This window comes from Oculina patagonica, chromosome 13 (assembly GCF_052425735.1).
Source record: "Oculina patagonica isolate OP01 chromosome 13, crgOcupat, whole genome shotgun sequence".
In the NCBI taxonomy this organism is placed as follows: Eukaryota; Metazoa; Cnidaria; class Anthozoa; order Scleractinia; family Oculinidae; genus Oculina; species Oculina patagonica.
Window position 1 is genome coordinate 31,296,829 of NC_135770.1, and position 11,933 is coordinate 31,308,761.

Genomic DNA, 11,933 nt, shown 5'->3' on the forward strand with positions numbered 1-11,933 from the left:
AAGCAGTAAAACTATATCGAGGAATCGTTATATCGAAACTCCCGATATAACGATATGGCCGCAAAAGAACCAAAGATATCGTTTTATCGGGGTAAACCTGACATGTACTTTTTTACGGGATAAAGAGACTTAGAATACAGTATCATTTTCGTATATCATCGAATAAAGCTGTTGTCAGAAACGTTAAAGATTACTCAATTACTGTTATGTTATTGTATCAATTCAATGTTTTGCTTAAATTGTGACTGTGAACTGATAATATCGTTATATCGTTATGCTCATCGTTATATCGTGAATATCGTTATATACATGTTTATATCGAAGATCGTTTTATCAGGGTTCAGTCCCATACATTTTACTGTTACTAATATAACGAGGATCGTTATATCGGCGTTCCACTGTAGAAAAACATTGACCTAGACTTTAGGGGCTTATATATTGACTACTTGGTATTAGTTAGGTAACAAATTGTATTGGTCATTGACTTTTATAACATTTGGTGGCTCCTAAAGGAGCCGTTTGTTTTGGCGGGAAACCCACAAAGTGAGTTTACTTGCTGCTGGTGTACTTGGTCACGGCCTTAGTTCCTTCACTGACGGCGTGTTTGGCCAGTTCACCGGGCAGAAGCAGCCTGATGGCGGTCTGGATCTCGCGGGAGCTGATGGTTGATTTCTTGTTGTAGTGGGCAAGGCGGGAAGCTTCGGTGGCGATGCGCTCGAAGATGTCGTTGACGAACGAGTTCATGATGCCCATGGCTTTGCTGGAGATACCAGTGTCAGGGTGAACTTGCTTCAACACCTTGTAGATGTAGATAGCATAGCTTTCCTTTCTCTTTCCCCTTCTCTTCTTCTTTTCACCAGCCGCGGCCTTTGCCTTACCGGCTTTCTTCTCGCCTTTCTTTCCTGCTACTTTGGGTGCCATGTCTGTAGATCAGAATGGTTTGAAATAACCTGCAAACTCGATTGATCATGTATTTATACTAGAATGAATGAAAGATTGATTAACATGCGGATCGAAATCCGCAGCTTATGATTGGTTAACCTTATACATTGTATTTCAAAAATAACCTAAATGTTTGCATGTCATTTCGTTTAAACAATAGGCCTTTGAAATGCTATCTTTCAACAAAGTTCTGATTGGTGCTTTTCGATCCTTCTTGCATAAAAATGACCTATAAATATGACACTCTGCGCGCAATTTTTCATAATCTTCCACAATTTTCGTGAAAGCAAATCCAAATCAAACATGTCTGGTCGCGGTAAAGGAAAGGCAAAGGGCACCAAGTCCAAGACCCGCTCATCCCGAGCAGGGCTTCAGTTCCCCGTTGGTCGTATCCACCGTCTTCTCCGCAAAGGCAACTATGGAGAGCGTGTTGGTGCCGGTGCTCCAGTGTACTTGGCTGCTGTGCTCGAGTATTTGAGCGCTGAGATCCTCGAGTTGGCTGGCAACGCTGCTCGTGACAACAAGAAGACAAGAATCATCCCCCGTCACCTTCAGCTGGCTGTCCGTAATGACGAGGAGTTGAACAAACTGCTCGCCGGTGTCACCATCGCACAGGGAGGTGTTCTTCCCAACATCCAGGCTGTACTTCTGCCCAAGAAGACCGAGAAGAAAGCCAAAGCTTAAATAAGCTTCAACCTACAAACAAACGGCTCTTTTAGGAGCCACCAAATGTTAAAAAAGTCACGCTCAACAAAAATGTTGGTTCCATTCTAAACTTTATTTTCTTAAGATATAAATCCCGCCAACTTCTCCCAAATACTGCTAATTTTTTTTAATTAGAATAAGTCTTTAATTTCTGTTCCGTGATTCATATAATTGCAGACAAGTGCATTTCCTCAACAATAAGAGTGTCAAAGAGCTCATACCCTTACTGACTGTCAGTTTTTCTCGAGTCGTCCAGGCTTGTTTTTTTAGCCCGTTCTTCCTACGGATGTCTAAAATTCAGTTTATTGTTTATCGAGTCTTCGTGTCAACCAAGCGAATGCAAAAAATTCGGTTAGCTTTTATTGTTTTATTATGCTAATATAATTCACGCGAATTGCGGTCATAACGCCCCCTAGATAAAACGCCCCCGAGACATAACGCCCCCTATGAGTCATAACGCCCCCTTACTTAGAACAACAATTTTCTAAAAATTGAGTAAGAGATCATAATGAAACATAGAAGGCAATTTACCTTTGGTCTAACAATGCATTGTCATTCGTCGCATTTGGACGCTGCCTTTTGACGTTGTATGAATATCTGTTACTGTCAATAAGCTTTCGCTTGCCCTTGTTAGTTGACTCGATCTCATAAGTAACGGAATCTTGACGGGCGTTTTCAATGAGCGGGGGTGGTTCGGCGATAGACGGCTCTACGGGCCTGACATGAAATGACATGAGCAAAAATGGATTCTCGACATCGAATCGCACCGTGAACAGGTAAGTATCTTTCCATAGTTTTTCATCTTACTACTCGTTGCTCACATGGATCGAGCGAAACCGATCAAGCAACAAAAACTGAAGAATCACAATTGCCATTAACGGATGAATCACAACGCAAACAGGCCAGTAAACTACAGTAGTTTATATCATTTATTGATTTTATCATATCCACGGATCATTCTCTTCTCTCATCTTTCTCTGAATATATAAATCGCAATAGGGGGCGTCATGTCTTATAGGGGGCGTTATGTCTCGGGGGCGTTTTATCTCGGGGGCGTTATGACCGGTTACCATTCACGCGACAGTGCGCACATTGGACACGTCTTTTCACATAACGAACTTACTTACCGCCAAAAAAACGTAGCTTGGACTTCTGTGGGGTCTGCGGGTCTGGCAGAGTTATCACTGGCCATATAATAGCGTGCACATTTAACAACTAGCCGGCGATTTATGTGCCCCGGTGAATTTTTACCAATATGCTAGAGTGGACTCTAAACAGGATACATGTATTTTCTTTACAAAATTATATCGATGCGCGCCTTCTGGGGATTCCTTGATCCTTTCACAAAACGAACAAACGCTCAAAAAACAGACTGTTTTGCAATCGTTGTAAAGAAGATCTTTGTAAACGCGATTATCTTTAAAACTTGTCCTCGACGAACGTATTCAGTTATCTTCGGGAGAGCCGTGATCTCGCGGTTATGAATTTTAAGTAATTGGCAGTTTTTTTAGGATAATGGATTTTTATGGTATGTGTGAATGTCGAATACAATTTTATATCGCTCGTTAGGCAAGTTTTCCACAACTGCAGGGTCTTAGATTAAGAATAAGTAAGAAAATCGGGCTATTCTTTATATCATAGCAAACTCTATTGGTCATGACTTTTAAAGATTTGGTGGCTCCTAAAGGAGCCGTTTTGTGTGTTGAAGCGGGCGCTGTCAGTCTAACCGCCAAATCCGTACAGAGTACGGCCTTGTCGTTTCAGAGCGTACACCACATCCATGGCTGTCACTGTCTTTCTCTTGGCGTGCTCGGTGTACGTCACAGCATCACGGATCACGTTCTCAAGGAAAACTTTGAGAACACCACGAGTCTCTTCGTAGATCAGGCCAGAGATTCGCTTGACACCGCCACGGCGAGCAAGACGACGGATGGCTGGCTTGGTGATGCCTTGGATGTTGTCCCGAAGGATCTTTCGGTGACGCTTGGCGCCTCCTTTTCCTAGACCTTTGCCTCCTTTACCGCGACCAGACATGTTGATTGCTACTAAAGTAACTGTTAAGTCGAATTAGCCGCCGTTTTTCCTTTATATAGGCAGATAAACGACCTCTCAGGAAACACAGAAAATATTTCTATTGGTTGAACAAAGATAATACAGGCCACATCATGCATATTGCATATTTAGTGACAGAGTGGATCACGAACCAAGTTGGCATAACTTGTTTACCCACAGGCAGCCCAAGCTAACGATAAGAGCCACAGTACTCTAAGACTCAATTATAAGGATTTGTATGGGAATGAAACAGTTTTCTTTTACGATATAGAAATTCGAACGTTTTACGAATAAAATTGACTTACACTGTTGCTGTTTCGTGTTCTTTCTTGTTTGCCAGCTCCTCGAGCCAATTTGAAGCGATTTGGACGAGTAATTGCTTTGCGAAATTTTGAAGAGGCTCCGACTGAGAATATGAAGAATCGTTGGACAGGCTGGGGAAATCGAAAATCTTGAAACTTTGCCTGAATAACACCTTTGGGGAACTATGTTCGAAAATATTATTCTCATCTTCTAGGAATTTATGGTTTTCGAGAAATTAAGAAAAAACGAAAATAACGGTTTTAGCTCATTAAATATGCAAAAAATATGCGTAAAAATGGCAAAGTTCTCGATATTCCTATAAGAGCAATTTTCAATGCTTTGAATCGAAATAAACTTAAAATAATAGCTTGACCTTTCTTTTACCAGGCAACATAAACTTTTAATTTTTTTCCGGCTATTTTGAGGTTTCCTTCGCCTTTTTAAAATATTGCTTTATCAAGCACTTCGGGAAAGGGCAAAAATTGAGAAACTTTGGAGGCCGAAAAAGCAACTTGATATGTCCGATATCGAGTCAAACTAAACACTGTGCAAAAGCGCAATGTCTCTTCTGTTATAATATAAAATAAAAAATCTGGGTACTCAAGATTCACACAAATGAGAAACGAAAGTTTACGACCTCCTCGTGTCTAATTTGCATAAAGCTAATTTTTGAATTCGTTCTCCGCTAAGTGATCTGGTCCGCTAAATTTAAATTTGGGAGCTATGATTTGCACAAAGAAAGCAAGTTTAAACTTTATTTGATTTTGTTGACGTCTTATGCTTATCAACAGGTTATATAGACGCGAAGAAAGAAGAAAAAACAGTAAAATTATCGACTGAGCTCATTGCGTGACCTGCGTCACGGTATGAATTTTCTTGTCAATAATTGAATTAAAAAGATCGGAGGAAAGATTTGTTTGTTAGGACTCTTACATTTTAAATTTAAGATTAAAGATTAAGATAATAATATCATTCACTTACCTGAAATTAGGAATGATTTGTATATTTTATTTACTAGCATAACTTACGTCAAAAATATAAATCGTGTAGTTATTATTAATTTGGAAGTTTACTTTTTACGAACATAAACGTAAATAATTATTAAAACTATGATGGATATATATCGCTGTTAGATCCGTTCAGTTGTCATTAATGGAAATAAAATACGAAAAGTTTCTCATCTTGTTTTAAAACAACTATATAAAAAGTTTCGATCGTGCAAAATCCATTCATTCATTCAGATGTACATCACAAAATTAGATTAAAGAGACCGAACATGTACACAGCTACAGGACCCGGCGCCAGGACATTTAACACAAAGCACGAAATTATTCGGCTGAAATTTAAAAATAGAATGACCCTTTACAGTTGTGCCTCTCTTGTTGGTGGGGCTTGGTCCAAGCCCAGAAAATCCAGAATTTGTCCAGTTTGTCACAAAATTTTCAGCAGGCATGAGTTAAATTTTGCGTGTGATTTTTTCCATCGCCTGTGCTCATTAAAATCAAGCGTCCGGGCACGATTTCAAAACAAGTGAAATCTTGGGTTGTAGAATGCGTGTTAAGTTAAAGCATAGTTAGTAGAACAGTCAATAAAAACTAATACTCTGCCTTTGAAGGCGCATTTAATACTTGTGATAAAATTTTACTTATTTGCTTGTAACTTGAAACCCGAGACGTCGCGAAACCGCAAAACTTTGATTAGCCTGCGGTATTGTTGGGCTTTTTTAAAAGTGCCCAACAGCAAGCGCTTGTTCTGAAGGCTAGTAGGGTAAGGTCAACTGTCATTTTATAACTTAAAACCAATATTAAATTTAAAATATTAAAGAAAGTGTTTTAACTTAAAAGTCTAGGAAATACTATAGTAATCATGTAGGCTATTATTCATTAAATTTTTACTTGGAAGTTGTTACTGTGGGCTTAAACCTAAATTAAGTAACAGAAAGTTAATGCTTATGTGATCTAGCTCAAACTATACCCGTCTCTTGTAAAACAGAGCAGGGTTGCTTGCTATTCCGCGATCCTCCCGAGTGAAAGAAGGCTTATGGCTGGCAATTTCCATTGGTATAGAACATCTTGCTCTCCAGTCCGCCAGCGAAAGAGCGTGTTCTTGTATTTATGACAAACTGTCATATGTTCTTGGCATTCTTGCGCTACAATAATCCCAAGGTATTGGATAGTTAAGCTTGCATTAATTCAGTTACCCAAACATAGATGTGGTTCAAAGAAAACAAAATTACCTTACCTGTACGGGCAACTAACAATTTTCCTTCGCTATCGATGCTTTCAGTATCTGTCAGACAAGATGTAACAAAATTTGAAGTGTGCTTTTGCATGGTAATTTACAAACTGGACAAATTCTGGATTTTCTGGGCTTGGACTCCTGAAGCCCCACCAACAAGAGAGGCACAACTGTAAAGGGTCATTCTATTTTTAAATTTCAGCCGAATAATTTTGTGCTTTGTGTTAAATGTCCTGGCGCCGAGTTCTGTCGCTGTGTACGTGTTCGGTCTCTTTAAATTGAATTATAAATTAATTTAATTTTGTGATGTGCATCTGAATAAATGAATGAATGGTTTTTGCACGATCGAAACCTTTTATATAGTTGTTTTAAAACAAGATGAGAAACTTTTCGTATTTTATTTCCATTATAAATGACAACTGAACGGAAACTAACAGCGATATATGTTTATAATATTTATGTACGTTTATGTTTATAACTGAAGTCAACTTCCAAATTAATAATACTACGCAAGTTACGGCTTTGACGTGAGTTACCCGCCAGAGTAAATAAAAGGTACAAATCATTCCCAATTTCAGGTAAGTAAATGATATTATTATCTCATTCTTTAATCTTAAATTTGAAATGCAACTGAGTCCTAACAAACAAATCAAATTCAATTGTTGACAAGAAAATTAATAACGTGACGCAGGTCACGCAATGAGCTCAGTCGATGATTTTACTGTTTTTTCTTCTTTCTTCGCGTTTATATAACCTGTTGATAGGCATAAGACGTCAACAAAATCAAATAAATTGTTAACTTGCTTTCTTTGTGCAAATCATAGCTCCCAAATTTAAATTTAGCGGACCAGATCACTTAGCGGAGGACGAATTCAAAAATTAGCTTTATGCAAATTAGACACGAGGAGGTCGTAAACTTTCGTTTCTCATTTGTGTGAATCTTGAGTACCCAGATTTTTTATTTGATATTATAACAGAAGAGACATCGAGCTTTTGCACAGTGTTTAGTTTGACTCGATATCGGACATATCAAGGTGCTTTTTCGGCCTCTAAAGTTTCTCAATTTTTGCCCTTTCCCGAAGTGCTTGATAAAGCAATATTTTAAAAGGCGAAGGAAACCTCAAAATAGCCGGAAAAAATTAAAGGTGTATGTTGCCTGAAAGAAGAAAGGTCAAGCTATTATTCTAAGTTTATTTCGATTCAGAGCATTGAAAATTGCTCTTATAGGAATATCGAGAACTTTGCCATTTTTACGCATATTTTTTGCATATTTAATGAGCTAAAACCGTTATTTTCGTTTTTTCTTAATTTCTCGAAAACCATAAATTCCTAGAAGATGAGAATAATATTTTCGAACATAGTTCCCCAAAGGTGTTATTCAGGCAAAGTTTCAAGATTTTCGATTTCCCCAGCCTGTCCAACGATTCTTCATATTCTCAGTCGGAGCCTCTGAACACGTGTACTATATTAAATATTCCCAAGGCTGGAAACTATTTTCGACAGCATCTCACTCGAAGCGAAATATCTTCCGTGAAATTGGTCAAATTGCTGCAGAATTTCCAGCACCGTAATCTCCAGTAATTTTTCTTTCCTATCGTTGTCCGTTTGGTTCCGAGTGCCCCAGTGAAGCGTAGAAAATTCTTCCAAAGTGCGAGTTTTGCTTTTCTTGTTATGCGCGGCCCATCAAACCACACACAAAATGGCGTCAGGTCGACAAAATCGACCTCAGTGGCGGAGGGCATGGCGATATTGACATTAACTCTTAAATACGCTGTGGGACCCGGAGAGGGCCATTTTCTACAGGAGTCACGGCACGTGATTTCTTAAACGCCGGTTTTAATTTCCGGTAGAAAATCGACCTCTCCGGGTCTCACAGCGTATTTTGGAGTAAGTAACAATAACTCCATGTCCCCCACCGCTGAGGTCGATTTTGTCGACCTGACGCCATTTTGTGTGTGGTTTGATGGGCCGCGCATAACAAGAAAAGCAAAACTCGCACTTTGGAAGAATTTTCTACGCTTCACTGGGGCACTCGGAACCAAACGGACAACGATAGGAAAGAAAAATTACTGGAGATTACGGTACTGGAAATTCTGCAGCAATTTGACCAATTTCACGGAAGATATTTCGCTTCGAGTGAGATGCTGTCGAAAATAGTTTCCAGCCTTGGGAATATTTAATATAGTACACGTGTTCAAAATTTCGCAAAGCAATTACTCGTCCAAATCGCTTCAAATTGGCTCGAGGAGCTGGCAAACAAGAAAGAACACGAAACAGCAACAGTGTAAGTCAATTTTATTCGTAAAACGTTCGAATTTCTATATCGTAAAAGAAAACTGTTTCATTCCCATACAAATCCTTATAAATTGAGTCTTAGAGTACTGTGGCTCTTATCGTTAGCTTGGGCTGCCTGTGGTTTACCGAGTTGCGGTTTCCTCAGGTTATGGAGTATGGGACTAATCCCACACTTCCCGCTCTAATCAGCAAGTATTAACAACAGAAACTAATGCGCTTGTACAACATTTGAAGATATCAGTATGTTACCCAAATTATTCACAAAGTATCTTTCAATAAACTTCAGTGGATCGAAGTGTGAATACTAATTTTGCAAAATACATTTGTTAGCCATACATTAATACATTAGTTACATTTGTTAGAAAATATTTCTATTGGTTGAACAAAGATAATACAGGCCACATAATGCATATTGCATTTTTACTGACAGAGATATGAACAATACACGTGTTCAGAGCCCTATAGATGGTTTGTGGTACCCTTGATCGGGACTTAACAGAAACTTCCCGCATTTATCAGCAAAAATTAACAACAAAAACTAATGCGCTCGTACAATATTTCTAGGATATGAGTGTTTTTATTACCTAAAGCATTTGCAAATTATCTCTTAATAAACTTTAGTGGATCGAAGTGTGAATACTAATTTTGCAAAGTGCATTTGTTAACCAATGAAATCGCTCCCTTTTTAACCAATCAACATTAAGCCCGCCAAGGTATAAATTATTTTATGAGCTCGCTTACGGCATAACGGACAATAGTTCCTAAACCCTTCCTTCGTGATCTTCGAAATGGCTCGTACAAAGCAAACTGCTCGTAAATCAACTGGTGGAAAAGCTCCACGCAAACAGCTCGCCACAAAGGCAGCTCGTAAGAGCGCTCCTGCCACCGGTGGAGTCAAGAAACCTCATCGTTACAGGCCTGGTACAGTCGCTCTTCGTGAGATCCGTCGTTACCAGAAATCTACCGAGCTGCTGATCCGCAAGCTGCCCTTCCAGCGTCTTGTGCGAGAAATCGCTCAGGATTTCAAGACCGATCTGCGTTTCCAGAGCTCTGCTGTGATGGCTCTTCAAGAAGCAAGCGAGGCTTACCTCGTTGGTCTGTTTGAAGACACCAACTTGTGCGCCATCCACGCCAAGCGCGTCACCATCATGCCCAAGGACATTCAGTTGGCCCGCCGAATCCGCGGAGAGCGAGCATAAGTGGATTACATCCCTCACAAAACAAACGGCTCCTCTAGGAGCCACCACATATATAAAAGCAATGATCAATAAAGATGAATATTCGGTGCTAAGAAAAACAATCAAAAGAAACTTCAAAAGCATATACAGCTTACAAATTTTTCTTAATCGTTTTCTTTTCTCATTATTGTGGAAATATCCTGCGTTCCATTTCTCAATAACTTCGTAAAGCGTTTGAATTTAGTATAATCAACAAGGCCTTCGCAAACTTTTTCGCTCGGACGCGCAACAATAGCGCGCGCGCGCTCGCCTAAACCACAGTTTTGTCTCTTCTCTCTCTAAATCAAAAAACATTGTCTCATTCCTCTCTCCCTCAGTTAGTTGTAAATAAACTGTCAGCATTTTTGACAGTTTTTGTATTAATAAGACGATCGGATTTAACCGTTACATTCCCGCTTCACTGCATCTAAGAATCGTTGCCTTCATAATTTTGGCGCCAACTTCTGTTACAGCGCGCTAGCTGCTTTAGCTAGTGTTAAAGCCGATCAGTTTCCAGTAGATAATTGTTTGTTTTAAACGCTACTAACAACTACTGTGGCATTCGTTCTATTTGGAGCATTTCGGAAATTTATTCTTGAAGGCCACGGCTGGTTAATTCGGGTTGATGCTTGCCTTGCTTGACTATGCAAATGTTTTTCACCCTTAGTACGTTTTGTGAACAAGGAAAGTACATAAATTAAATCTTTGACCATATTATTGTTCTCTCGATCACTGGACCTGAAAATAAGCTAAAATGCAACTTCTTCGATTAATATAAATCTTCCAAGATGTCGATAATGATTTCAAAAGGAAAAGCATCTAACGGTGGATAAGAAACGTAAGTGAAAGAAAAGTTTAGTTCACACCGAATTTAGTTTGCGTTACTTTCAACTATGTTGTTTGTTGAAATCCTTTTATGTTTCAGCCACAGTTCGGATTCACATTTTTAAAATTGTTGCGTTGCAAATTTAAACGCAAAGACCTCATTCTTATTTGCAAATCATTTCTAAAGAACGCCAAATTATGAGTTCCGATATATTCAGTTGAAAAAAAGTTAAAATTATGCTGATTTGCAAACGACAGCCCCAGGAATGTGTCCTTGTTATTGAAATATAAGCGAAGTTTTAGCACAGAAAATTAAATTGTAAAGAGTATCTTTTAAACTACACTGAAGCCACAGAAGTTCTTCTTTCTTGTGAGCCTTGTTTTTTCTGAGAAATAGAATGTGTAACAAGAGCTAGTTCGTTGTAAAGGGAAAATGTTCTTAACAATCTCTTTGTTTTATAATCTTTCAAGCTCTCAATCTGTTTCTTCCCTGGTTTTTGTTCTAATATGTTTTGCATTTACAACTGATGAAAAACCGCCGTTTCAATGTGTAAGGCTTAGATTGAAAAAAATTCGCTGGCATGGCATTTTGTTGGGTAAAACGTCGAGTGAACTAGCACAAATTTGATGGACGCCATGTTCAAAGCCTTGTTTCCTCAGTGGTCCGCACGGGGCGCATATACTTAATTTGCACATCAGCATGAGTATTTTGAGTCTTGAGTTCCGCAGTGAGAGCAAGGTTCTGAGATTGCAACATGTCCGGAGAAGCAAAATCCCCAGCTAAAAAGAAGGCTGCGCCTAAAAAGCCAGCCGACCATCCACCTTATAAAGAAATGATCGCGACAGCCATTAAAGAGCTGAAGGAGCGAAGCGGTTCTTCCCGCCAAGCCATCGAGAAATACATCAAAGCCAACTACAAGGTTGGTGATGTCGGCTCGCACTTAAAGATGGCTTTGAAAAGAGGCGCCGCTAGCGGTGCACTGGTACACACCAAGGGAGTTGGTGCTTCAGGTTCCTTCAAGCTGCCCAAGGTGGAAAAGAAAGAGAAGAAACCGAAGAAGAAGCCCGCTGCAAAGAAGAAGCCCGCCGCCAAACCAAAGAAGCCCGCCGCCAAGAAGGCAGCGAAGAAACCAGCGGCAAAGAAGGCTGCAAAGAAACCCGCGGCTAAAAAGCTGGCTGCAAAGAAACCCGCTGCTAAAAAGCCAGCAGCGAAGAAGCCCGCAGCTAAAAAGCCCGCCAAGAAACCAGCGGCCAAGAAACCCGCGGCAAAAAAGCCCGCCAAGAAGACTGCAGCGAAGAAAACCGCCAAGAAGTAGATCCCGCCACTTCAAAACAAAATATAAAACGGCTCCTTTA

General features: G+C 39.6%; 4 protein-coding genes and 1 pseudogene across 4 annotated transcripts in view; 3 read left to right on the top strand and 2 right to left on the bottom strand.

Moving 5' to 3' along the window:
• Positions 1-498: 498 nt before the first annotated feature.
• LOC144636689 (histone H2B pseudogene) lies at positions 499-926 on the bottom strand (annotated as a pseudogene).
• Positions 927-1,020: 94 nt separating this feature from the next.
• On the top strand, positions 1,021-1,629 carry LOC144636686 (histone H2A-like). The gene has a single exon (XM_078495875.1). The coding sequence runs from the start codon at positions 1,180-1,182 to the stop codon at positions 1,624-1,626; it is 447 nt and encodes a 148-aa protein (XP_078352001.1). The 5' UTR covers positions 1,021-1,179; the 3' UTR covers positions 1,627-1,629.
• Positions 1,630-3,306: 1,677 nt separating this feature from the next.
• LOC144636692 (histone H4) lies at positions 3,307-3,701 on the bottom strand. The gene has a single exon (XM_078495878.1). The coding sequence runs from the start codon at positions 3,679-3,681 to the stop codon at positions 3,370-3,372; it is 312 nt and encodes a 103-aa protein (XP_078352004.1). The 5' UTR covers positions 3,682-3,701; the 3' UTR covers positions 3,307-3,369.
• Positions 3,702-9,301: 5,600 nt separating this feature from the next.
• Positions 9,302-9,734, top strand: LOC144635660 (histone H3). Its single transcript, XM_078494742.1, has one exon. The coding sequence runs from the start codon at positions 9,324-9,326 to the stop codon at positions 9,732-9,734; it is 411 nt and encodes a 136-aa protein (XP_078350868.1). The 5' UTR covers positions 9,302-9,323.
• Positions 9,735-11,311: 1,577 nt separating this feature from the next.
• The window catches only part of LOC144635119 (histone H1-delta-like), a 747-nt gene continuing 125 nt past the window's right edge, over positions 11,312-11,933 (top strand). Inside the window, exon 1 of the mRNA XM_078494184.1 lies at positions 11,312-11,933. This exon is cut by the window's right edge and continues 125 nt beyond it. Within this exon, the coding sequence (XP_078350310.1) occupies positions 11,333-11,893 (561 nt within the window). The 5' untranslated portion in view covers positions 11,312-11,332 and the 3' untranslated portion in view covers positions 11,894-11,933.

Coding starts and splice junctions, on each gene's coding strand:
- LOC144636686 (XM_078495875.1), top strand. CDS start 1,180: ATGACACTCTGCGCGCAATTTTTCATAATCTTCCACAATTTTCGTGAA.
- LOC144636692 (XM_078495878.1), bottom strand. CDS start 3,681: ATGTCTGGTCGCGGTAAAGGAGGCAAAGGTCTAGGAAAAGGAGGCGCC.
- LOC144635660 (XM_078494742.1), top strand. CDS start 9,324: ATGGCTCGTACAAAGCAAACTGCTCGTAAATCAACTGGTGGAAAAGCT.